Here is a 27,694-nt window from a genome sequence, read left to right on the forward strand (position 1 = left end):
ACGGCAACCTAGTTGTTGGACAAGAAAGTATGGTTGTGCCAATTTTGTTTGGAGCCAGAAAGAGCCATGCAATAAAGAGATCTTGGCGTCATTGTGGCTAGTTCCCTGAAAACATCCAGTCAATGTGCAGCGGCAGTCCAAAAAGCAAACAGAATGTTGGGAATCATTAAGAAAGGGATAGATAATAAGACAGAAAATATCATATTGCCTCTATATAAATCCATGGTACGTCCACATCTTGAATACAGTGTGCAGATGTGGTCTCTCCATCTCAAAAAAGATACGTTTTGTAATTGGAAAAGGTTCAGAAAAGGGCTACAAAAATGATTAGGGGTATGGCATGGCTGCCATATGAGGAGCAATTAATAAGACTGGGACTTTTCAGCTTGGAAGAGGGATGACTAAGGGGATATGATAGAGGTCTATAAAATCAGGACTGGTGTGGAGAAAATAAATAAGGAAGTGTTATTTACTCCTCATAACGCACGAACTAGGGGTCACCAAATGAAATTAATAGGTGGCAGGTTTAAAACAAACAAAAGGAAGTATTTTTTCATACAGTGTAGTCAATCTGTGGAACTCCTTGCTGGAGAATGTTGTGCAGGCCAAGACTATAACAGGGTTCAAAAAAAGAACTAGATAAGTTCAGGAGGATAGGTCCATCAGTGGCTATTAGCCAGGATGGGCAGGGATGGTGTCCCTAGCCTCTGTTTGCCAGAAGCTGGGGATGGATCAGCGGATGATTACATCCTCTATTTATTACCTCTGGGGCACCTGGCATTGGCCAATGTTGGAAGACAGGATATTGGGCTAGATCAGGGGTTCCCAAACTTGGTTCACGGCTTGTTCAGAAAAAGCCCGTGGCGGGCCGTGAGATGCTTTGCTTACCTGAGCATCCACAGGTACAGCCGTGCAGAGCTCCCAGTGACCGCGGTTTGCCGTTCCTGGCCAATGGGGGCTGCGGGAAGCGGTGGCCCGGCCTGCACCGCTTACCGCATCTTCCATTGTCCGCGAACGGCGAACCGCAGCCACTGTGAGCAGCTGTACCTGCGGACACGAAGGTAAACAAAGCATCTCATGGCCTGCCAGGGGCTTACCCTGAATAAGCCGAGAACCAAGTTTGGGAACCCCTGGGCTAGATGGATCTTTGGTCTGATCCAACATGGCCACTCTTATGTTCTCAAACTGTAGGTTATTTCTTAAATGGAAATTGTGTTGAATGCATGTTGTAAATTCCTGTCTAAGTGACATGCTACTTAGCTCTCCTGATCTGCATTTAGTCCTGGGCTCATTGACAGAGGCATGTGTGACCCAAAGCGGCTTCTAAAACTCTGCCTCTTGCCATGGCTTGTCTACATTGGAGGTATTTTATTCTGAAGTAGCTGCAACAGTACAAACCCACAATGTAGGCTTGTTACACCATTGTAAAAGTGGTTTGCATCATTGTGACTTGCATTACTGTACCTATGCTGGTGCAGAAGTCCCCAGTGTAAACAAACTCTCAGTGTTCTTGTACAGACCAGAGAAGAGGTGTTGTGCCCCATACAGCACTTTGAGCTGGATGCACACATAATTAACTTGGGCTCTCTTCCTGATGTGCAGGATATAGTGTTCAACTCCCTGAGCAGAACTAGAGGAAGAATTTACCTAAATCTTGGGATGAGCAGAAAGATAATCTATATTTTTCTGCTGGTCAGTGTGTTTATAGTAAATAAACTGAGGCATGAGACTAATATTCATTTTCAGCCTCATGTCATGTGCGCCACCAAGTCATTTAATCCACCTAGATATTTTAATTGCAGTTCAAAAGCCTACCCAGTGAACAATAAGTTATGTTTCACTTGTCCAGACCAGGATTTTAGTTGTCACGAAGAGTTGGAGAATAGGATTTGTTTTACTGGGGCTAGATTATTATCTGCTATGAACTGAGTTCAGAGCTCCCTGCTGTTAAACAATTTATTTAATCAATTTTCTTTAAAAAATGCTTTTTGTTCCTATCTGACCGAATTTTCTGATGCGATAATTTATACTATAATTTCAAAAAATTTACCTGCAAACATGTAATTGTGCACATGCATTGGGTAATTGCATGCTCTGTTACTGGTTTGCACATCTGCCCATTTCCACAGGTGCAAATTAGGTGGTGGTGTTTCAGAATTTAATCTTTAAGGTTTTTATATGGAGTGTGACTTTCATTCAGAGGGATATGTTTAATATTAAGAGTATCGTTTTATAAAGATAATTTTCTCAAAAGAACGGATTCGTAGGTTTTGATGGTTATAAATAGAATCTCCTCTGGAGATGTGTAGGGCCACAACAAATAAAGATTTTTTTCTACTACTTTAAGGAGTTGTGCATTGATGCGGTCTCTCAGAAGTAAAAATCTGGAAAGAAGTACTCTTGCATTTAAATGATTTTACAATTATTCTTCCTTTTTAAAATTATATGTAGTATGGAAAATCGTTTTTTAAAGGGACCCTTTCAATAACGTAATTTTATTTCCAAGTTGAAAAGATAGGACAATAGGATTTTCTCCCATTCTTCCTCCTTCCTTTGGTGAATTTGGGTTTTTTTTCTTATCATAGTCCTCTCCCATGAATCCCCCCTCTTTGTTTAGTGTATATTTCACCTTATAGGCTCTGTTACTTTTTTGGTTCTTTAACTGGCTCCTGGACTTCACCTCCTCTCTTATTCCTACTTCTAGCCATGTATTCTCTGTTCCTCCATCTGGGACTTACCTTCTTCCACTTTTTCTTTTTAAGTCCTCTCCTCTTCACCTTTCTCTTTCTCCTTCCAAAGCATCTCAGGCCTGGCCTAAAAAGGCTATGAAGACTGCTGGTGGCTGGTTGTCCCTTCCTCTTGCTTTCTCTTTTCCCTTGCACACGAGGTGCTCTAGGCTCAGCGCCCCTCCCCCTTTAGTACGCTTTTCATTACATAGCTAAACCAGACATGCATACGTGTGCAGTGCTGCCTTCCTTAGTTAAGTACTGAGAGTTGAGCAAAAATCCTCACTGTGCATGCCCAGCATGCAGTTTTCAAAGGCTCATAACTCACTCAAATCAAAACCAGTTTTCACCAGAACACTTGAACTTCTCCACAATGAAGGGTATTTCTCAGCCAACTCCAGCATTTAACTCCCTGCCATTTTGGCTGAAGTACTGTAAAAAAAAAAAAATAAATAAAAGGTCAAGCATGTTTTTAATAATGGGAAATATAAATAAATCATCTTGTAAATTGTCTGGCCTATTTTTGCTCAAATTTTCTCAGAAGAATTCACCAATAGGCAGAGATGAGGCCTGGAATTCTGTCCAAAGGATGATAGTTTTGGAAGGCTTGCAAAAGTGGAAAAAAAGGTGGTTAGAATGGAAACCATTATGCAATCTTAACTTTCCTCACTGTGGATCAAATTAACCTCTTAAATTTCCACATGACTTTACATGGGCACAGTGGTCCCCACAGCAGTGCCGCCTTTGGGCCATGACTAGGTCATGGAGTTTATCTCTGGGAGGCAGGGATGGCAATAGACTAAAATAGCCAAAAGGCAGGGTCACACATTTTTCCAAAAGGCTGAGATTTATGACAATGACAGTGCTATCCCTAGGATTTTAGGGTCTCCTTGCCTCCCCTGCAGCATTAACAGAACCTTCTTTGCGCTACAGTGCTGTCACGGTCTGGCTTCCATCTCCTCCTGCCTGCTCTTTCTCTCTCCATGTTCTGTTAGGGCCTTGAAGGGGGAGTTACTGCAGCTTAGGGTAGCACTAACTTATAGTGCAGACTACATGATAAGGTCTGCTTTCCTGAAAGGGAAACATGCCATGTAAAGCAGCTGTTCTGATTACTCTTCCCTAGTCACACCTCTTCAGCCATGTGGCACCAAGCTCCAGCATAGGGACCATTAATGAAGCCAGGAAAGGGAGGATGCGAGTGCAGAGCTGTCTTTCCTTCAGACTGGTCAGCCCCTTCCACACTTGAACTTAGGTGGTTTGGTTTCCAATTCACATCATGCAGCAAAGAGTAGCGTACACCCATTGAAAAGAAGGCAACAGATGGCTGTTTAAATTAATAGGCTGTTTGAAATCTGTAAATATTGAAATCTGTTTAGTATTCTGTGTTACAACAGAATGGGGTTGCTATGAATCTGGAGCACAACCACAAAATCTGCCAAGAATCTCGATGGAAACTAGAGATGCTAACATTTCCAACTCCCCTTTCACTGCTCTCTTTACTGTTTATTAACTTTACCATGATAGGGAGTTTGACAAGAATTCCATACATTCAGTGCAGTTGTCTCACATTAATGTCACCTAGGGTGAACAGACCTCTCTGGAAGCAGTGAAGTGGCAGAAAGAAAAGCTGGTTAAAATTAAAATATTGCAACTCCCTGATCCCATGCCCAGAGTCAAATTCTGGTTTCCTCTGTGTGAGATGGGATGGGTGAGGTGAGGACAGGGCAGGGAATCTGTTGTTTTAGCACTCTGCCTAAGGGCCGGCTGCACTACAGATTCAGTGCTCTCTTGAGCATCGGACTGGGAGGGACCAGCTAACACAACCAGCAGGGCTTCTTGGCCTGAAGTTAGCTTGGCCAGTGGGCTGGAGTTGTGGCTAAGGGCCCATCTCCTCCCTGGCTCCTGCTTGTGTCATCCCTGCCTCCCAGAGACAAACTACATGACCTAGTCATGACCCACTGCTGTGGGGACCACTGTGCCAATGTAAAGCCATGTGGAAATTTAAGAGGTTCATTTGGTCCACAGGAAATCCAGACTATCAATCTTTGAGCTGATTGTGAGATGGAACACAGTTCATTGGTAAGCTGGGACTTGTGTCTCCATATTCACATAGAAATCTGGAAGGTTACAATTGTGAGAGCCCTAAGAATGCCTTATCTTTGAAGTTATGTGTTTATTCATATTTTCAAAATAGGAGTTGTTAGATACCTAACATTAGCTATTCTGAGGAGGCCAGTGGGTCTATCTACTGACACTAGAGACTTATGATGGAAATTATAAGGGTTCAGCACTGCTCTTACTTCAAGGAGTAAATTAATCCCTCGGTAGCGTAATATTAAAAATTACAGTAGTTGTCTTTTGACAGTTTTACAGCTTCCTCCACAAAATCTGGTTTTGACTACTGGCCAGATATTGGGTTAGATTGGCCTATTCCAGCATGTGAGTTCTTAAATTGAAGGCTAGATGGTGCCATTTAGGCGTTCCACTGGCCCTGGGGACCTTATGGAAGGATTGTGTCTCATGGCATTTTGTTTTAAATCTGACTAATCAAAAGTTAGAGAGAGAAGGTAGGTGAGTTAATATCTTTTATTGGACCAGTTTCTGTTGGTGAGAGAAACAAGTTTTCAAGCTATGCAGAGTTCTTCTTCAGGTCAGAAGAGTGTCACAGCTAAATACAAGATCAAATAGTTTAGCATAAGTAGTTAGCACATATTTGACGAAACCTATATGGTTTCCTTAAAACAACTACAACCCATACTTGATGATGACCCCATCCTGAATAAAATCTTCCTGCACCCCGCTTCTGACCTTCAAACAACCTCCCAACCTCTCTAAGCTCATCATCAGAAGCAAACTCTCCACAGACTAGGGCATACTATCTCAAAGTGGCACCAGACCCCACCAGATTAACAGATGCAAAACCTGCAGACATATCTCCAGTGCTGCAGTGATCAACACCCGCCACAACACACTTTTCAAGATTCATGTGTCCTACACATACCTATCACAACAGGTGGTGTACCTCATCCAGTGCACTAAATGCCCCAATAACAACTTCATTCGTAGATGAACTCACCCAGGAAAATGATAAAAGACAAAACATACCATATCACCTATGGGTGAACGCTTTTCACAAGGCAATCACTCTATATCTGATCTATCAGGCTTCATTCTCAACAGAAACCTCCACAACACTTGGAAAAGAGGAGCTTGGGAGTTTAAATTCATAACTGGGCTAGACACTAAAAATCATGGTCTTAATAAAGAGACTGGATTTATGGCTAATTACAACAGTCTGTAACCCACTAACCCTCCTTTTTTTCCTATGACTACAGAAGCGCTAATGGGCCACTGCACCCTGAATGGTCCCTTATCTCTCTCTAATGTCCTGGGACCCTCGCTACAACAACACTGAATAATCAAAAGTTAAACACATTTGCTAATCTGAGCCTAGTCCCTGGTGAAACAGTGTGCTCACATCTTTATTGTTATCTTTTGGCCTGTAGCTGGTAATGTTTATTCATGGGGAGGTCTAGTACTGGAAGAACCTGTTTCAGGTGAAAATGAAGGTGCTCAAGCAGAGCTGTGTGGGCAGGTTTGTAGAGCAGTGGTTCTCAAAGCCGGTCCGCTGCTTGTTCAGGGAAAGCCCCTGGCGGGCCGGACTGGACCGGTTTGTTTACCTGCCACATCCGCAGGTTCGGCTGATCATGGCTCCCACTGGCCGCGGTTCGCTGCTCCAGGCCAATGGGGGCTGCGGGAACCTGCGGACGTGGCAGGTAAACAAACTGGTCCAGCCCACCAGGGGCTTTCCCTGAACAAGCGGCGGACCAGCTTTGAGAACCACTGTTGTAGAGGACCTCTTCATATGCTTGTTTAGCTTTGGTCAATTCAAACAGCTAATCTTTTAAAATGGAAATGTTTCTTCACAAAACTCTTTAATACTTTCTGTAAAAGTATATTTGTGCTGGACTTATTTATTTATTTTTTTTTTAACTGTGCCAGCCAGGGGAAAACAAAGGTTGGAATGGCCAAAATGTTGGGTTTCCTGAGCCAACGAGTAACAGTGAGTATTACTTCTTATTTCATTCATATTTAACTTTTAGGCATCTTCCCATTAGGTATTTGATTATTTCAAACAACTAAATAATCCAGTCATTATGGACATTTGTCAGTCTTTTTTATCAGAAATTGTCTGAAAAGTTTTCTGTGATGTATCTGCCTTACGAGTATAATAGTGTGCTCTACTATAGCAAGAGCAAAATGGTATATTCTTTGTTTAAAAACTGAGTGGATTTTCCTGCTTATTTTGAAATGCATTAATTATAGAGCCAGTTAGGCATTGTCTTCATTAGAGAAAAAGGTGTTTTCTGAACTCAAGTTAGCTCATGCATGGTAATTAACATGAGGTAGAATCCTAGTAAAGACAAAGTAGTTGTAATTTTCACAGTAGCAGATTGAGGTAAACTCTAGGTTGCCTCCAGGCTTTTTCTGTGTAGCCGGCTGGCCTGTTTCCCCAACCCAGGAAAGACACTCTGCCATGCCCAAGTCTCTCTCAGGACACAGTTTTATTGCGCAACATAAAACGTAAGCAAAACATCAAAACGAAAAAGCACTTCCTTTGCCCACGATCAGCCACAACACACAGAGGCTTTTCCCCTTGCCTCTCTCAGTGCTGAATGGAGGACTCACCCTTCTCTTTAATACTACTGCTTCAGGGTCTACTACAGGAGCCCATCTCCCACCTGCAGCTCCCCCTCAACTGAGATGCTTGCTGCCTTTATAATCACTTGCTTCCAGCCCAGCTGGGTCTGGTCATTGAACAGGGCTGACTGCCCCCAGGTTCCTGGCTGTTAAAGGATCAGACCACCCTGTTAGCACCTTGATGTGATAACGCATGTGAAAACTGCAGACTGCCTTATCTTCAATATGATTTTACCCCATGTTAGGCTATGTCTACATTACAGACCTTACAGTGGCACAGCTGTACCGCTGCAGGGTCTCCTGTGTTGCTGCTCTGTGTTGGTGGGAGAGAGCTCTCCCACTTACATAATTAAACCTGGGGTCTGTGTCCACATTGGGTCATGGGAAGTGGAGCACAAATTGGTTACAGCTGCTGCTGGGTGACAGCTGGAGATGTCAGTTGCCTGGTAGCTGTACAGACCTGGGTTCTAGACCCATGGGGCCTTGCATTCTGTCGAGATACTGCAGAGATGAGCACACTAAAGTGCATGGACACACAGAGAGAAAGAGAGTCTTGTTTAAGTTATGGAGGGCAATAAAGAGACGTTTTGAACCTGGTTGCATAGGAGAACTTGAAAAATAGCCCTTTTCCTGTTCCAGAAAGCCTCTGTCCCTCACTGGTGCTATATTGAATATCTGAGTTCCATTCAGAGGTATGCTTCTTGCCCAGTGATTATACCAGGGACCAATATTCATAGCTGGTGTTTTCTGCACTCTGTCTACTCTCACTTGGATGAATGGCTTCTAATGACCACTGTCAGCAGACTCTGTCCTCAGTGATCCAATAGATGTACAGCCACTTACAATTATTGAGATTTTTAATCAACTGGGAAAAATTCATACATCAACCTACACAAAGGATTATCACAGCGGTTCTGGACTCCACTCAGGACATAGCCTTTCTCCCAGAGGAGAGATTTTGCAAGATATGAGACTTCTCGGCAACTCTCAGGGAACAGCTGGTACAGACCAAACAATTTTTCCTAAAACTATTAGGCCTTATCGACGTATATCACATCATTTGAGAGGCACACGCCAAATGTACACAGCCTTCTAGGGAGACTGACTCCTTAAGTGCGCCCACAGCTTTGCTGGTTGGAGAACAGAGACAATGTCCTCTGGGGTACCCTTTTGTCTTGCCATCCCTACAATCACTATTGCCTCCAATCAGGGCTAGTGTGTGTATTGCCAAGACATCCAAATGCCTTGCCTTCTGAACACTTGTGCGGTCCGGATTCCGTGTCTCTTGATGTGCTGCTGCTGGATTGGAGCTCAGATAGTGCAGCAAGCCCTCAAACCTTTTGCTTGTCCTTGCAGCATCACGTAGTATAGGTGCTTACAGTCAATACCATGTCCGTGTACTGTATCAACAAGCAGAGAGGAATGTGTTCCTAGCCTTTATCTGTGGAGACAAGAAAACTTTGGCTGTGCATGTTTAGCCTGGTCTTTAGTTTTGGGTTTCTTTAAACAATTACTTACCCCAAGGTGAGGGTTTACACCTACTTTAATCTATGACAGTTCAGCCCCCTAGATCAACTACATTAGAGAGCTTAGAAATAGAGGGGGGACCCCATGGTGCACAACAGGGACTACATAGTGCTCTTTCTACAATAATTACTTTTCTAACCAATCAAACAATGCACACACTGCAGTCAGTAAAGGAGAGAGAATACAGAATGCATAATATTTGCATTACTCACACCACGCCTTGTGGAAAAACATGAAGTGTTAGTCCTCATCATCATCCTCACCATCAGCGGTCATCATCTTGGCGTCTCCCTCTCATTAAAGTACTGGTAGCCATGTCTTCTGCAGCTGGCCAGAATACCATTATATCTGCTGTCTCTATCTCCAGACCTCCTGTCTCAACAGCCAGAAAGGATTCTGCATTGCAAACAAGAGTGCATTCCACCTTGCAGCATGGAGGATCACCTGCCGACTAATGTTTCTGCTTTCGGAGGGTTCAAGGCTTTTTCTTGCCATCCAGGAAGGACTCCATCCTGAAATGCTATAAACCAACATGGAAATGGTTTACTATATGGTATACTATACTTCACTAGTCAAGGATTTCCCCCATCTTGAGCTGCGGCCCTGCAGTCTCAGAGTACCTTCTTTAAGTTTCAAGGCTTAGCTATAGCCTCTCTAAAATCCATATGGCAGAAGTATCTGCTCATCAGATTTATGTTAAGGACAAACCCATCTTCTGACACGACAGTCTCCAGTTTCTGTAATGTTGTGTCTTTGCTAGCTCTGGTGTAGCACACTCAAAAAAGTGGTGTGGATGTTGTGGCTTGGACAGCAATTTGGCTCTCAAGCCCATCTAATCCTCTGAGTCTGAGCTTGGGCGCTTAGAGGCACAGCATCCACACTGCTATTTTTAGCACACTAGCTTGAGTGAAGCTAGCCTGTCGGTGAGTTTTATTCCCAGCTGCAGTGTAAACATACCCTAAGAGCATGGTAAATGTGTTTTCCCCCCTTAGGATGCTCCCTACTTTGTGGGATGTCATTTTTGTCCTATTGAAGCCGATGGGCCCCCTTTATGAGCTGCTTGCTCAAGCCTCTCTTAATCATCTAACAAGCAAAACATCCTTCTTGAGAGCAATTGCATCTGCTATTAGGGTGAATGAACATAGTGCTTTGATAGCCATTCCATTTTATACTATCATCCATAAGGACCATAGGCCACCATGAGGCCCCATCCCAGCTTTGTGCCTAAGATGGTCTCAGTTTTCCACCTATCTCAATATATTCCCTCCCCATATTCTTCCTTAGAGCACCATTCCTACCCAAGAGAAACCGATCTCAATACACTTGATGCAAGGAACTTGGTTTTTACCTGGAAAAGACCAAGCCATTTCGAACATCTGACAGGTTATTTGTACCGTCTGGGGAGAGATGTCAGGGAGAACCCATTACCAACCAGACACTGTCATGTTGCACAGAGGCGAATTTTAAAGAACAGTCTTCTATGAGCTTTGAGGGCCTTTGTCTATTCCTATTACACATCTTCCCCTTTACCTTGGAGTTCTGTATAAAATCTGGACTTTGCAGTTAGGGAGAAGGAGCAGAGGTAGTTCGAGAAGTGTACTCCCTTTATGTAGAGTAGGTGATGTCACTCCCCCCTCCCTCCCCAACAGACTCAGCTTTTTAAGGTAGTGACATGTGCCATTGACAGTTCCACAGCTCAGTGCCATCTCCCTACAAGTCTGAATGTACAGAGGCAATTCTTGAAGAACTAGTACATAATCTCTTCTTTGCAATGTCAGCTCTGTATTTTTTTTTCATATGTGGTGGTGGTAAAATAGTTTAAATATAGGATGGGTTAAAGAGAAGAATTCCCAAATCCTCATTTTAATGGAGTGAGGATAGAGAGAACACCAGTATATTGGGCAGGGTGGCCCACCCAATTGTATTTATGTAATGAAGTTAAAGCATCATACAACATCAAAACATTGCAGGAAAATGGAACTCTGCATCACTGTGGTGTGACATGGATAGCATATGGTGGGGCCCCTAACCTGTATGGGAACTGTAATAGTCTAAAGATGGCTCTGAGGTGTTTGTGTGTACCTCCTTGCTGCCCTCATTCACCTTCATAGCAATTCTCTAATAGGTGAGCAGCTGCTCTTCCAGCTAAGCTTGGGCCTTAGTTAGCGAAAATGCCGAGCCTTTGGCGGATTATGTTTTTAGCTTCCTTTTGCATGCAGGTGTTTCTCTTTCTTTGTCTGCTTGATCTGCAGTGTTTTCGTCTGAAACCATATAGACTAAAACTAGGATAGCAAAGTGAAGTTCTGTTTTGTTAAAGAAACAATAGTAAATTGTTTACAAGACAGCGACAGATTCTGTTGCTTTCCAACTGTATATCTTGTGTGGGTTGTCACTGGAAAATACCCTCTGCTTTGTTTCCTATAACATACCCACTTATTGCACCTTCTGCATCCCCCAGGACTAGTCCCCAGAAGCTGACCAGTTACCCCTTTCCCCTCTTCCCAGCTATTAAATACTCCAAAAACCATCCTTGTGACAAACTTCTCAACCCTACTTCCTCCTAACTGATAGCACTATCAGGCATTCTTTACACATCATAAAGAAGCACAAAAAAAAAAAAAGTATAAACCATTTTTCCCTAGGAAAGGTGTTCCACTTTTTCACAGAAGTTAAACAGAAGTCTCTTTTCCAGTTTATGGGTGTTGTCCAAATGAAAATTGAAGAACCACAGCTACCTCATGGAAAACATGTTTATAAACAGTTCCACCTATGTGTAAAATATTTACTGTTGTTTTTCTTCCTTAATCTTTTATTACTAAGGACTCTTGCATGAAATCAGGATCTTTGTTCCTTAGAAGTACATCTGCTCCTGCTGTTTATTCACCATCTGAAATCATAATCATCTGTTTGTGACAAAGTAATCATCTTCTCAGTAACTAATTGTGATGTCACAAACAGATGATTATGATTTCAGGTGGTGAACAAACAGCAGGAGAGATGAACTCCAAAGGAACAAAGATATTGATCTAATACACTTCTTCTGAGTAAAAAATAAGCCAAGAGAAAAACAGAGTGTGGCAGGGTAGTGTCTTAAATCCAAGGTTGAAAAGAACATTACTATTTCTGTCTATATTGTACAGAATAGCATTGGGAACTTTGGCAATTGCCTTCACGTTATTAAGTATCTTGTGTGTTTTTGCTTACACCTAATCAATAATATCACATAGAAATAATCCCTATTGATAGAAAAAGGTATAGATAATTATAAATTATAGGGAAAATATTTGTTTACTTCATCTTGACTTTTTTCTTGTAAAAGCACAATAAATTAAGACTGATTTGCATGAAATTGTGTGTGCTTATAGATATTGGCCTCAAAGAGGAAACACATACTGTATAGCAATATTTTCATTAAGTCTTTCTTGTAATTCCCCATGTTTCTTTTGCATCCAGGGAATGTTAATGGAGCTCTTCTGTGGCTAATTGAACACCTGTACATTTCCATGGATGATGATAACCAAAGTCCGTTCACATTTTATTGGATAAAGTGTCTATTTTATATTTCAGATTTGTTAAATTCAGATCTGGTAGCATTATATTTTTATTTTCACTATTCTGTATCATTTTCTGTGTGCCTCAAGTGCATAATTTACACTGGATTCTATTTTTGTATTAATTATTGATGTTTCTTGGACTTTTGGTTAAGTAAAGATTTTTATATCAATCTGCTCTGCCAGGTGGTGGATTGATAATTTAATAACTCCTTTAATTATACATTTACCTCAGATTCTACACGACCATTCCGTCGTCATGCTGGGTAAAAGACACAATAAGATGAGTTGATAACACTGCAGAAAGCATTTGAGGTGGCACAGCTCAAAGAACAATGACTCTCCAACAGCTTTTGTAGCACAGGTGCTGCTGGCTGAGCATTATAACATTACTGCATACTCCAAGGTGTCAGTCCCACCAGCTGAGCCTGTAGACAGGAACTGGAGTCTCTTGCAGTCGTTTGGTATGCCATCCCAGTACTCAGGTGACAATTCAGTGGGTACAGAAGTTACAGTAATTTTGAGACAAGAGGCTCCCTTGATAGCCTATGGAAGAGAGCTAGGATACTATCTTCCCTTGCTCACTGAAGTCCCCTGGAAAATCAGATTGGGAAGCAGGAGATATTCATGTAATTCTGTTCTGATATGGTCTCATCCAGGGATTGGATTTTGGGCCAACTTGATGATCACTTTAGATAAGCTATTACCAGCAGGACAGTGGGGTGGGAGGAGGTATTGTTTCATGATCTCTGTGTATATATAAAGTCTGCTGCAGTTTCCACGGTATGCATCCGATGAAGTGAGCTGTAGCTCACGCTCAAATAAATTGGTTAGTCTCTAAGGTGCCACAAGTACTCCTTTTCTTTTTGCGAATACAGACTAACACGGCTGTTACTCTGAAACCATAGTTACTTCTGAGATTTGTGTTGGAGAGATCTAATTGCAGTTAGCAGTCTGGGTAAAATAATCATTCAGCCTGAACAGTAAGCGCTAACAATTTCAAACAGGAGATAGAAGAAGAAAAACGTACGTTATTCAGCAAGTGGGACCCAAAAGTGTTATGGAGAAAGCAGGAAGACCATATCACTTTTTCCTCAGTAGTTGAGGGTAATTCTTGCAGAATGAGAGTTTGTTAAAGGTCATTAGACTTAATACTCTTGGAAGATATATTTGCACACGATTGGTGTATGTAAAGGATTAGTTCAGATATAAGAAAGCATTTCCAGTAGAAAGATCCATATGCATTTGGGGTTAAGAGTGGCCACAAGTGACCTTCTAATTATGTTGCTCTCAACATCTCTTGACTGAGACCTGGCCCTCTTAGCTTCTCCAGATGTGAAGAGGACTATCTCCTTGAGAAACTGGATCATTTGAGCTGAGGCAGTATTGCTATCCTAACCAAAGCTTTATTTGAGTTCTCCATTCTCTCCTCCAAGCTTTTTCCTTACTTCAAACATCTCACCCCCCAAAACTTCCTCTCACACTGATTTCTCCTTTGATATTTCATCCTCACTCATAACTTCACTGAGCTTTCTTCTTAACTTCAACTACCTCTCCATCCTCATCTGCTAGACTTACTCATTCTTTCTTCTCACATATGTAGGTCATGCCCTTCATTTCATGCCCTTGACCACAACTCCCACTCTCCTCTTTTTTACTCTGTTAATGAATGATCTTGCCTACGCAGGCCACTCTTTGGTTACACTGAAGCACTGACTCATTGCTTCACCCCTCAAAAATCACTGTCTCATTGCTCTTCCAAGCATCTGAACTGTCAGCTCTCCATCCTGATTTGCTCTCAGCTCCCTAATTTGTTGACCCGTCTACTTTTATTGATAACAGCTCTTTCCTGTCCTCTGCTTTACATTATCTCCCTTCAAAATTCATATGCTAGCCTCGATCATTTTTAAGTTCTATTGGTACACTGAATTACTATACAGAGCTTCAAATGCACAAGTCATTGCCTCAAAAAAATGCTATATGTCCTGAACCCATGTCCACTAGAGTGTTTAATCAGATGTTCTGTAGAAATTCCCTTATTTTATTCTGCTTGTTCTTTATATTAAAAATATCAAGACTTGTTTTTCATGAGTTCTCATTCCCCAAATGGAGAGAGGAGTGTGTTGAAACTTTCACAAAGAGCTTTTCTCTCAAGTGTGTGTCAAGAGTTAATGACAAATACAACAAAAACAGAATTTAAAAAGTCTCACTAAAAATTACCCCCCTTTTCCACTGCTCAGGTTTCAGCCTCATCTCTTGTGGTGTCATAATTCTAGTAGTTCTTCAGTTGTGCAGAGCATCTTCCAGCAAAATTAGGGAACTCCAGACCTGTTGTAAAAAAAGGAAAAAAAAACCCAACACATTTTTGTTTCTTGTCTTCTTATTCAATTGTAAAGAAGCAAATAATATACGTATCTTTTAACATGGTGGTTGTGAGGGTAAACAAGCTGGTTTTTGAATCAGGGTGCTACATAACATTACTTTGTTTAACCTCACTGTGGCAAGGTGATAACTCACCGGTGCAGCGCCTCCTGCTAGTCATCCTCAGAATTAGCTCTTTTCCAGTTTAGAGAGCACCCTCTGCAGGCCGGTGTCTCCCCTGCCACTGGCCCCCATGTCCCTCCTGGACCCCAATGCCCTTTACCCTGGAGTTATGCCCCCAGCAGTACCCCCACACTCTGGGTTTCCCATCCCAGGGGAACCCCCAACCTTCTATTCCCACCTTGCCTCAGTGGCTACTGCCAGTCATCATCTAGCCCCCTTTCACTGGGGCAGACTGCAGTCTATAATGGCCACTCATCATTGGCAAGGGGTTAGGACCTGCTGCCTTTGCCTATCCCTGGTCTGCCCCCTGCAGCCCAAGTACCTTTTGTAGTCCTTCAACAAGGCCTGCAGCCTGGGGGTTTACCATGGTGGCGTTCCCTTTGCCCTTTCCCAGCTCTGCTCTGCTTCAGGTACCTTGCTCTCAGGCAGCTAGCCCTTCCCACTCTAGAGCTGGAGAGAGATGCTTCCAGCTCCTGGCTCACAACCCTCTTATAAGGGCCAGCTGGGCCCTGATTGAGCTGGCCACAGCTGTGGTCAGCTACTCAGGTGCTTTCAGTCCTTTTCCCAGCCACAGCCCTCTCCAGGGCTGCTTTTACTATTGGCTCCCCAGGCAGCCCTCTCCCAGGGCTGTTTTAACCCCTTCAGGGCCAGAGTGGGGTGACCATCCCGCTACACTCACATAACTAAGATCTTTTAATGGATGGCACTATGTAACTACAACATATTTATTTTTGGTGCCTGTATATTACAGTGATTGGTTGCCTGTAAATACCTCAGACAGATGCATTAGGCAAATAATGTTGGTGTCTAGGCCAGTATTTCTGCTTCCGAAGTCTAAGCTGATATTTAGACTATTGCTGAGTACATAATGGCTATAGTGTTTACCTATTCTGTTGTTTTACAAATGTTTTCTAAAGTAATGACACTTAAAAGGTATTTCATAGAAATTGTCAGGCTTTTACCATTTATTTTTATGGTAATACTTAAATTACTCATTCTTGTTACTAAAATAGCCACCCTTATTTTTAGAATTTCTCCAAGGCTTTTTGGTGAAATTGGATTTATGATGGGCCAGATGCTAAGAGATGTTGAGCAGCTGCAGCTCCTGTGGAAATCCATGTGGATCTGCAGGTGCTCAACACCTTACAGAATCTGGTCTACTGTGAATTGCTTCGTGGTGAAGTAACTTGGTGCCAGATTCTGATACCCCTCACTCGTGTTGCAAAGTACCTTACTTTGCAGTTAGTCCTGTTGATTTTAGTGAGACTAATCAAGAAGGTATTCCTCAGCATGAGTAAGTGTGGCAGAATCTGGGTCTTAAAAATAAACTATTGGGTGGTTATTGCTGGCTGATTTTATTGAATTCCCAAGTACTGATCATATCTCACATAACTTATCTTTGGCTGAAAAAAGATTGCTAATTTCAAATGTTGAAATGATCTGTTTATTTTGTAAGATAAGCAGATCGCATGTAGGGCTAAATCATGGCCCTGGAGGCATTGCAGCCCACAGGAGTAAGGCACACATTTCTACTGGTGGTACAAATTGCAGTGCAGGGAGCAAGGCATGTTCCAATGAAGTGTTCTGGAGGTGAGGGAGGAAATGGGTGAAGCCTTGGCCCCTCCCAACACACCAACTATTGTAGCTTTCTCCTCAGCACAGCGGGGAGACCAGGAGACAAATTGTGAGTCTCTGAGTCACAGTCTGTTTTCCGTTGTGCTCCAGGGGCAGCAGAACAGTGCTCTGCCCCTTGCTTAGGGAAAAGCTATGACTCTGAGTCATTGAAACAAGAAAAGACTGAAAACTGTGGGGGAGAAGGAGTTTTCTGACGGTACTGAACAAGAGGAGGGAAAGAATTAGGTCTGGTATGTTCAGAGCTGGATTGAGACAGTTCTTTAGACATGGGACTATCTCCTGAAAGTCACATTGCAACATCAGGTTTCAGAGTAGCAGCCGTGTTAGTCTGTAGCTGCAAAAAAGAACAGGAGTACTTGTGGCACCACAGAAACTAACACATTTATTTGAGCATAAGCTTTCGTGGGCTACAGCCCACTTCATCGTACGCATAGAATGGAACATATAGTAAGAAGATAGATATATACATACAGAGAACATGAAAAGGTGACGTAAGAGGCTAATTAATTAAGACGAGCTATTATCAGCAGGAGAAAAAAACTTTTGTAGTGATAATCAAGATGGCCCATTTAGACAGTTGACAAGAAGGTGTGAGGATACTTAACATGGGGAAATAGCTAGGGGCATTCTGTTATTTTCTTTGTTGGGCCTGTCCTGTAGTAGGTGACTTCTGGGTATTCTTCTGGCTCTGTCAATCTGTTTTTTCACTTCAGCAGGTGGGTATTGTAGTTTTAAGAATGCTTGATAGAGATCTTGTAGGTGTTTGCCTCTGTCTGTCTGAGGGGTTGGAGCAAATGCGGTTGTATCTTAGAGGTTGGCTGTAGACAATGGATCGTGTGGTGTGTCCTGGATGGAAGCCTGGAGGCATGTAGGTAGGAATAGCGGTCAGTAGGTTTCCGGTATAGGGTGGTGTTTATGTGACCATCACTTATTAGCACAGTAGTGTCCAGGAAATGGACCGCTGGTATTGATTGGTCTAGGCTGAGGTTGATGGTGGGATGGAAATGGTTGAAATTGTGGTGGAGTTCCTCAAGGGCTTCTCTTCCATGGGTCCAGATGATGAAGATGTCATCAATGTAGCGCAAGTAGAGTAGGGGCGTTAGGGGACGAGAGCTAAGGAAGCATTCTAAGTCAGCCATAAAAAGTTGGCATACTGTGGGGTCATGCGGGTACCCATAGCAGTGCTGCTGACTTGACGGTATATATTGTCCCCAGATGTGAAATTGTTGTGGGTGAGGACAAAGTCACAAAGGTCAGCCCCCAGGTTTGCCGTGACATTATGGGGGATACTGTTCCTGATAACTTGTAGTCCATCTTTGTGTGGAATGTTGGTGTAGAGGGCTTCTACATCCATAGTGGCCAGGATGGTGTTTTCAGGAAGATCACCGTTAGATTATAGTTTCCTCAGGAAGTCAGTGGTGTCTCAAAGATAGCTAGGATTGCTGGTAGCGTAGGGACTGAGGAGAGAGTCCACATAGCCAGACAATCCTGCTATTAGGGTGCCAATGCCTAAGATGATGAAGCATCCAGGATTTCCAGGTTTATGGATCTTGGGTAGCAAATAGAATACCCCTGGTTGGGGTTCTAGGCATGTGTCTGCACAGATCCGTTCCTGTACTCTTTCAGAGCCAGAGGAGTACACAGAAGTCACCTACTACAGGACAGGCCCAACAAAGAAAATAACAGAACGCCACTAGCTGTCACCTTCGGCCCCCAACTAAAACCTCTGCAGTACATCATCAAAGATCTACAACCTATCCTGAAAAATGATCTGTCACTCTCACAGATCTTGGGAGATAGACCAGTCCTTGCTTACAGACAGCCTTCCAACCTGAAGCAAATACTCTCCAGCAACCACACACCACACAACAAAAACACTAACCCTGGAACCTATCCTAGCAACAAAGCCTGATGCCAACTCTGTCCACATATTTATTCAAGTGACACCATCATAGAACCTAATCACATTAGCCACGCGATCAGGGGCTAGTTCACCTGCACATCTACCAATGTGACATATGCCATCATGTACCAGCATTGCCCCTCTGCCATGTACGTTGGCCAAACCGGACAGTCTCTACACAAAAGAATAAATGGACACAAATCTGACATCAGGAATCATAACATTCAAAAACCAGTAGGAGAACACTTCAACCTCTCGGGCCACTCAGTAAAAGATTTAAGGGTGGCAATTTTGCAACAGAAAAGCTTCAAAAACAGACTCCAATGAGAAATTGCTGAGCTTGAATTAATATGCAAACTAGATACAATTAACTTGGGTTTGAATAGAGACTGGGAATGGCTGGGTCATTACACATTTTTTTGATACACATATTGAATCTATTTCCCCATGTTAAGTATCCTCGCACCTTCTTGTCAACTGTCTAAACGGGCCACCTTGATTATCACTACAAAAGTTTTTTTTCCTCTGCTGATAATAGCTCATCTTAATTAATTAGCCTCTTACGCCACCTTTTCATGTTCTCTGTATGTATATATCTATCTTTTTACTATATGTTCCATTCTATGCATCCGATGAAGTGAGCTGTAGCCCACGAAAGCTTATGCTCAAATAAATTTGTTAGTCTCCAAAGTGCCACAAGTACTCCTGTTCTTTATTACAACATCAGGATCTCAGCTTTCATGTTCAAAAATAATATGTTCCTAGACCTCGTGGTTGTGAAGAAAAGCTTGAAAGCATGACCCAGTGTAACTGATGAAGAGATACTGTCCTAAATCTGCAGACAGCCCTGTGATGGCTTTAAGATGGTTAAGTGCCCCATTCACTTTATTGGATAGTTTGCTGAGGAACCTGCTGCCATGGGGCCATCAGTACCTCTGCAGCAGAGGCTATGTCTGTGGGGGGGCTTGTTGTCATCATGGCTCTGCTGGGGGTGATGTTGGCAAGTGCCCTCTCACATAGAATCCTTTGCTCTGATGGGTGAAGGCTGAGTTTTCTTCTGGAAGGGAATCCGACACAGTGTGATGGGCCAGGGAGGAGGGAGTCCCCAGCCTGTCCAAAGAGGAATGGTGGGTAAGAGCAAAGATGCTGCTTGCACTGGTGGCTCTGCCACTGCTAGTCCAGGCAGGGATGGGACCACAGCACAGAGGTAAGACTACGGGGACTACCCAGGTAGAGATGTTACCCAGGTCCCTACATTGTCTTAATCTAGCCATTTATATAGTATGCCTCCATACCACTTTGCAGTTTTCTAGTATCTGATTGGCAGATGTAGACAAAAGATCATACACACCTGTATTTGATTGTAGGGTTGGAAGTCTTTTTAGAGATTAAAATTTTAAGCGACTGCTAACAATTACCATTAAAGAATGGATTAGAATTGTTTTTCAAGTGTTAGTGATTATACTGCATAGCTAGTCTGCATATTTTCCTTACATGATTGCCCACGGGTGTAAATAATATGCTTGTGCATGGAAATTATTTATAGGTCTTTCATGAATGCACCTCCAGGTTATATGCAGCAGAAGGTGTACCATTGTTGATATATATGGTGAAATATAGTTCCTGAGACTCCTGATAATTGTCATATATTACTCTGCATCTTTGCTATAACCTTTATGATTTACAGTTACATATGATTCTGTAATATGAGATTTGTATTGAATTTAGCATATGATTTTTTCCTGATATTCACATAAAAATCTAGATTTTGCAGAGGAATAATAAGCTTATAAGAACTTTGCTCACTTAGAGATCCACTCACGCTGTGTGGACAACTCTTGTCTAGAGATAAGTCAATAGATATCTCATTTGTTTGTATTTCTAGTCTCCCAAATTTTATTAACAAAAGTATATGTATGAAAGCAGTTGCTGGTATTTGTTTCTAAGAGTTCTTATACTTCTATAGTTCATTTCTCACTTGATATCATAATTATCATCCTGTAATACCATAATTTCCACAGCAGCTAAACTGTAATAGTCAAACAGAAGGTTATACAATTAGATTAGGAATAAGCAGCAGGCACAGAAGTATTTCATAGAAGGATCCTTAGTATTGTTTTAAAAATAGGCAATAAAACTTAAGAAAATATATTTCTTAGCACAAATATTCCAAAAGCAATTTTTAAAAGTTTTTCTATACTTCAGCAGCAGCTGTTTAAAGCAAGTTTTAATTAGCCTCATTAAACTTAAATTCTAGTTAAAATCCTAACAGTTTGCAAGTGTATTAATATAATGTCCAAAATACTACATCACTTGGTTTTTAAAAATAGTCAGTGATGGCAATAATGTCTACCTCTTAAGTGTTTCATATGACTTAGTTAATTGTTACTTGTAAAACACTTTGAGATCCTCAGCTGGAAGGTGTTATATAAAGGCAAAGTACTATTACTATTATTAATTTACAATCTCCTTTATAACAATGTAGGTGGTTTATAAGAACATTTGATATATCATGCTGAATATCTTTTTATTCATCATATGCCATATATTAGTTAGTTTAACATTTAGAAAGTTTGGTAGTCTGGAAAAATTCCCAACTATTGTTCCAGACAGCAGTTAGATATTTGGGTGGATCATGTAAAAACATTGAAAAGGCTGAGAAAGCATGTGAAATGTTTGTTTTAAGGAATATTACATCAATGGAATAGACATCTGCAGTAGTTAATTTGGTTTAAAATATTTTGTAAAAAAGTTAGCATTGTGTTGCTTTTTTCCAAAATAGATTCTTTTTCATAATAATATTTCTGCACCAGTGTGTTCTTTCACTTATATTATTGAATTAATCACCTTTATTTCTCAAATGCATTTAGTGAAATTGGATTTACAGTGGGTCAGATTTAGGAGGTGCTGGGTACTTGCTGCTCTATTTTGTAATGATTGTTTCTTGGTTTATGTAGCCCAGTTTTACCTGACAGTAACCGGGGGATGCGCTATGTCTGTTTAAATCATTTAAACCCTGTATCCATTTTACAAAGCAATTTAAAAAATGTGAGGTGAGATTAGATTTATCTGAAGGCGGTGAAGTCTCAGATGAAGGGTATATTATTAAAATACTGTACATAATACTGCTTTATACATGTGCATATGGTGTTTTATCCTTATAGGGCTGTATTCTATATTGTCCTGCACGGATCTGTCCGGGGGGGAAGATGGTGCATAGAGCCTCTTCCTGCCCCTCTCTAACACTTCCACAGTACAGCCATTCAGAAGCCATGCAACATATTGATCTGGGCCTCCGGTCCTGCAAGAGGTTCATGCAGGTGAACCGCTGTACCTGGGCAGAGCCCCACTGACTTCCCTGGAGATCTGTCCATGCAAAGTCAGTTGGAGGACTGGAGCCATAGGGCTCTCTAAGCTTTAGGCAAGGAGACAGGACATAGTAATCAGCTGGGTAAGGAATGTGTCTTGCTCTTTCCATTCATGTACCCCCTCTCACTGTGCACTTATTAGAGCCTGAATTGCTCTGATCTGAAGCAACTTTACGGAGCACTGTAGGGTTCCGTGTCAGCAGGCCACTTGAACTTTCTTGTCTGTGTTTGCCCTGCCCAGGCAGTCAGGTTTGAGGAATTGTAGCTTGCGGTGGCTCTGCACCAGCTCTTGTAGTGGCTCAGTGGGGGGAAGCCAGAATTTGGGGTCCAGTCCTAATTTTACTCATGCAAGTAGTTCTGTTAGTGGGGCTTGTGTGAGTCTCTATACTTGTGTGAATATGGTTTGCAAGGTCAGAGAGTTGAACCACACGTTATGTCTCCTCTTGTGAAATTAATCACTGCAGTCACGAAATTATTCACGTTTTAACAATATAACGAAATACTTCATGAAAGCTTTTCATGCCTGTAATCAGCAATATTGGATTGTGGTCTAACCGTATGAAGCTTATAATGAGTTAAAAGCCAAATTGAGTAAAGCAATTACAAGACACACCTATAACCAATTTGCTCAGACAGCAGTCTGAAAGTTCAACAAGGAAGCATGTTCACCATGTATTTGAATTTCAGGATTTTAATTATAGCTGGTATTTCCGAATCTACTTCAGGCAGCAGACATCTTATTTAAAAAGTAGCATTTGTGCCACTGAGATTAGGAAAACCCATTATAAGAAACTAGAAATCCAGTTTCGATTCTTCTTTAAGACTGTTCTGCAGTCTTAAAATGACTTTCATATGCATTGCAAATGAAAAATAATCTATAAACATTGAACCATAGCATTTTTTTTCTCATAGCTAAACTAGTTGCCGAACTGGTTTGCTATTGTAAAATGGACTCCCATACTGCCAGCTGTCACAAATGTCATATTTTAGGCAGTCTGACTGCTACCAATAGAAGGCTCCAATATGCTTGTCGTAATTTAATAAAATATTTTCATGTTCATTATTATTTTTTAAACTATCTTCAAAATGGATATCATTTATTTTTCAAAACATAGCTTGACTGTATAGTAAGATGGCTTAAATAAGCCCTGATCTGGAACACTCTTGCACACATGAGAATCTCAGTTGATTTCCTCAACTGTGTAAAGTTATTCAGGTGCACATGTGTATGCAGGATTGGGACTTCATTGTCTAAAAATATTATTTAAAATACTGAAATATAGTTACCAAGAGCAATTATCCTTAATTGTATGTCTAATATTAGAGAGATTTCCATAACTGCACGTGAATAAATTCTTTGGGTCTCTAATACATAGCATAATTCCTGTGATGTAAATGGTGTTCACACTGAGCAAAGAATACACCTTCTCAAGTACAAGTCAAAAAGATATTATTTACAATATATACTGTGTCACAGATATCCATAATGCTTAAAAAAAGAAGACTGTTTCCTTCACTGAAGGGTATGCGGCCTAAATAAGGCATGTTAGCACAGGAAATAATGACAACAGACAATGGTGTAGGGATGTGAGAAGGAAGAGGATTACAAGAAAATAAAGTTTATCATATTTTGGGGTGTGGCTATGTCTTGTTAGTTCTGACATCTAAGTACCTCATTTGTGCATGCCAAATGGTCTGTGAATGCCAAATTTCAAGCACAGTTTTAGAGGCCACATTTAGGATCTTTAAAAAAAAAAAAAAAAAAAAAAAAATCCTTCCCCTTAATGTCCATTTAAAACCAGTTTTGGTTATAATCAGGTAGATTATGCATTCTTACTCGCAGTTATACTGAAAAAGACCTATAAGTATACAGTTTGTTTTCAGGTGGGAAGCATCTAAACTGACAATGGTATAGTTGTCCATCTTTAACTCACTGCAAGTGTAATGAGAATGGTCTTTGCTTTCATTTTCAGCACCAAAGGGAATTCTCCATCTCTCACCTGATGTTTATCAAGAGATGGAAGCAAGCCGCAACAAAGCAGCCCCTGGCACTACTGGAAGCTATTTGTCATCCAAAGAAATGAGCCAGACTTCTAGCTCTTTCTTCAGCATATCTGCTGCTACTACTAATAGTACAGCTACAATTGCCAGGGAACTCCTCATGAATGGAACATCCCCGACTGCTGAAGCCATAGGTCTAAAAGGAATATCTCCTGCTTCCCCCTGTTCTGCAGTGCAGCCTTCAAAACAGCTGGAGTATTTGGCAAGGATTCAAGGCTTTCAGGTATGGGAGGAGGAAAATGAAGCTCTTCAGCCAGAATCATAGCATTGCCATCTAGGATTTCCCTCTTGCCCTCTAGAGTATGACCACGCATGCCACCTATCTTGTAAAATTAGCAGGGGCTCTAAGAAAGTTTCTGGATCCAGGAGATTCCCCCTTACACAGAGGAGGAGAATGTATATTGTGTATGTCTGTAGTACAAGTATGGGGTGTGATTGCAGCTCAAGGAGACCTACCCAAGCTAGCTTTAATCTAGCTAGCTCACATACTGGAGCAGTGACGCTGTGGCAGCATGTGTTTCAGTGCAGGGCAGCTGTGTGAGTAATTACCCAGGGTTCCGGGTGGGCTTGTACAGTGCTGCCAGAGCTTCACTTTTCCAGGAGCCAAGCTAGCTAGCTAGCTTTGGAATGTCTGCTTGAGCTGCAGTCACACCCCGTGATTGCAGTATAGATATAACCTTAGCCCATCTTTCTCCCCATTTGTCCTCCTTAAACAATTATAAACTTAAAAGATGCTTTCCACTTCCCTTGCACTGCTTTCTGGGTCTCCTACTCTCAGTGCGCTCCTTCTGTTCTGATACTGGATCCTCTCTTAGGACCTGGTCCAGCAAAGCACTTAAGCTCGTGCTTAATGTTAAGCATGTGAATAATGCCATTGATATCAGTGGGACTACTCACAAACATAAAGTTAAGCACTTGTTAAAGGCATTGCTGGATCGGGGGCCCTTATGGTACTCCTTATAATTGGTGTTCTGCTTTCCTCTCTGCACATGCTACAAGTAGACTGAAGAATGAAGTACTGATTGAAAGGTATAACTTAACCGCGTGTCTGGTGTCAGAGCAGCATAGAGTGCTCTTGATGCCATGCTCAGTACTGGTGAAAGAATAAAATAGGATTTACCATACTGGATCAGTTAACTAGTCCATCAAGTCTGATGACCTGTCTCCAGCAGTGGATAATACCTTATACTTCATAGGCCAGTAAAAAGCCTCCGTAATGCACCTAGCCATTTGTGCAGTGCTACAAAATGGGGGAAGGAAGCTGCTTCCTGATCACACTCAGAAAAATGTATACATATGTGCAATAGTATATTTTAATGTGTTTCAACATTGCAGGGTAGGATTGGCTGTTAAAATTCCATCGTTTTACCGTCGTGGTTTTTTTCTCCTCAGACTTATACATTTGTTTTGTTTGATAACTTTGTTTCATATGATCTAGCTCATGTAGTATGATCATGTATTATCTGCTTAAATTATGAAATTATGAAAATTAAAGGTTTCTATTAGAATTTTTTATGCCCATGATTGTTTTTTTTCAAGCCCATGTAATTTACAAAGTATGCAGTTGCTTGTAATGATTTCAACAAGACCGCTAAAATTGAAGGCATAGTGTCAGACACTGTGTTCCATAAATTGGCATAGATCCATTGACTTCAACAGAGCTACATCGATTTGTACCGACTGGAACTGGCCCATTGTTCTTAATGAAGAAAACATGCACTCAGATTCTGAACAATCCTCAGTATATAGCTTTTGATTAATTAGTTTTTATTTCTTTTAATACAAGAAAAGGCAAAAATCTAAAACCCATTACAGTAGCATTACATTACTAATAAGAGTTAAATATCTTGAATTTCTCTCAGTTCCATTTGTCATCTGCATACAGTAGTAGCAGACAAATCCTGATGAAAGGAAATTCAATCCCCGACGTTTTCACTGCTTCCTTTCACATCTTGTCAGACTGCTTGTGCCTGCTAGTAAATTGTGCTTTGGGTATATGAAAATAAATTATTATGGTACTATTTTCCCAAGCTACATATTGGTTCCTACTTATCTATAGTATGTGGCTACTGTAAAATGATTATTTGCATTTGTCCTGATTTTTCATTCTTTGATGCTAGATGATTGTGTTGAAATTGTAGTTTTTAAAGGGTCTTAACTTGAGCCAGACATATAATCCCTGCTTTATCATTACTTTTTACTTGTCCATAATACTGCACAACAATACACTAACTTTGGTAGAGAATCTATTTGATTTCCACATACCCTCTGTATATAAACTGGTGATTTTACATCATATCAGCATGCTTTTTTAATACCTTGGTTGAATTAATTTGGTATTGATGTGAAAGTCTGTGCCACTGCTGGATCACTGAGCTGAGGTGGAGCAGTGAACAGAATCTCTGTGGGAAATGGCTTAGTGGCCTGTCAGGTGCATATCACAGGTCTCTTCACCATTTCACTGTAGAAAGCTCTTTGTGTTTAAGAGTTTAAAAGCCTGTTTCTTTACAGGTTAACTTTCTCAGGCATACTTACCAAGTAGAAAAATAGTACATTCACAAACAGGTAGCTTGTTTCATGTTTCCTGAATGCCCTGAAATGATTTTTGAACTGTTAGCATGCATGTGCATTCTAGTCCAGATAATGGTAGTTTTGTCTTTCATGATCAACATATATACATTTTGTTCTGTTATAATGTATTTTTTTAAAAACAATAAATACTTGTCTGAAGTTTTATTATTGTAAATGTAAACAAAAATATTTGCCTATTGATTTTTTTATGATATTTCTTTCAACTTCTTTAGCTGAAGAGGGCACCTTTTGTATGTGATTATTTAAATTAAATTCTTCTGAAGCAATTGTATATGACATCAGTCATGTTGTGTTACAAACTATTAATAGTTAAGAGCTATCGGGACCAATATGTGGAAAAGTGCTTAAAAAGTGTATTAAAATTTCTTGACTTATTATTCCAAAGAAATTTGTAAATGGTAGATATCAGCTCTCTCTCACCATAATACAGATGCTATCCATGGATACTTTCCAAGAATGGCAGAGTTCACATTACCATTCTTAGTGAAACCAAATGCTTCACAAATAAGCCTTTACAAAGTCTGAATAAAGTATTCTTAGTACTTATTTTGTATGCAAATGATCTACAAGTTAATTATTTTGCAGACAATTGCTGAGAGACTATTTAAAGGAAAATTAAGCTTTGGTTAATATAGTTATTTTAAAATGACTGTCTTTTTATTCACTGCTTTGAAACTGGAATAGAGAAGTTAAAGCATATATTTGCTGACAGTTTAAGTGTAGTAAATTATTTCAAAGAGTTTGTTTAAATGGAAATCTCTAGAGCAACAGTTTACACATTAATGGTCTAATCCTGTAGTTCTTACTAAGGCAAAACACTCAGTGGAGTTACTTGGAGTCCATCAGTTAATCCAGTGGGAGGTTTCCTGAAGTAAGGATAGTAGGGCTCAAGGTACCATAATTTTTGGCCCCATCCTGCAATTGCTGAGTGTGGACACAATGATGCACTTGTGTAGGGCCCTGTTGGCTTCAGTAGTACACGTGCATGCAGTGATCTCAGGATTAGGGCCTTAGATACATTCATCGTTACATTATCACGGCTTTCTAATAGGAGTTTCTGTTTGAATTTATGTCACTGATTGCAAT

General features: G+C 41.0%; 1 protein-coding gene across 21 annotated transcripts in view; it reads left to right on the top strand.

Moving 5' to 3' along the window:
- Positions 1 to 27,694, top strand: part of STAU2 (staufen double-stranded RNA binding protein 2) — a 224,954-nt gene that overhangs the window by 84,324 nt on the left and 112,936 nt on the right. For all 21 annotated transcript variants that reach the window (XR_012157166.1, XM_073330822.1, XM_073330823.1 and 18 more), the window contains 2 exons: positions 6,729 to 6,789; positions 23,929 to 24,239. Coding sequence is in view for 20 of the 21 variants with exons in the window: in XM_073330822.1 (XP_073186923.1) it covers positions 6,729 to 6,789; positions 23,929 to 24,239 (372 nt within the window). In the remaining variant the exon portion in view is untranslated. The remainder of the gene's footprint in view (positions 1 to 6,728; positions 6,790 to 23,928; positions 24,240 to 27,694) is intronic.

Source organism: Lepidochelys kempii, chromosome 2, assembly GCF_965140265.1.
Source record: "Lepidochelys kempii isolate rLepKem1 chromosome 2, rLepKem1.hap2, whole genome shotgun sequence".
In the NCBI taxonomy this organism is placed as follows: domain Eukaryota; kingdom Metazoa; phylum Chordata; order Testudines; family Cheloniidae; genus Lepidochelys; species Lepidochelys kempii.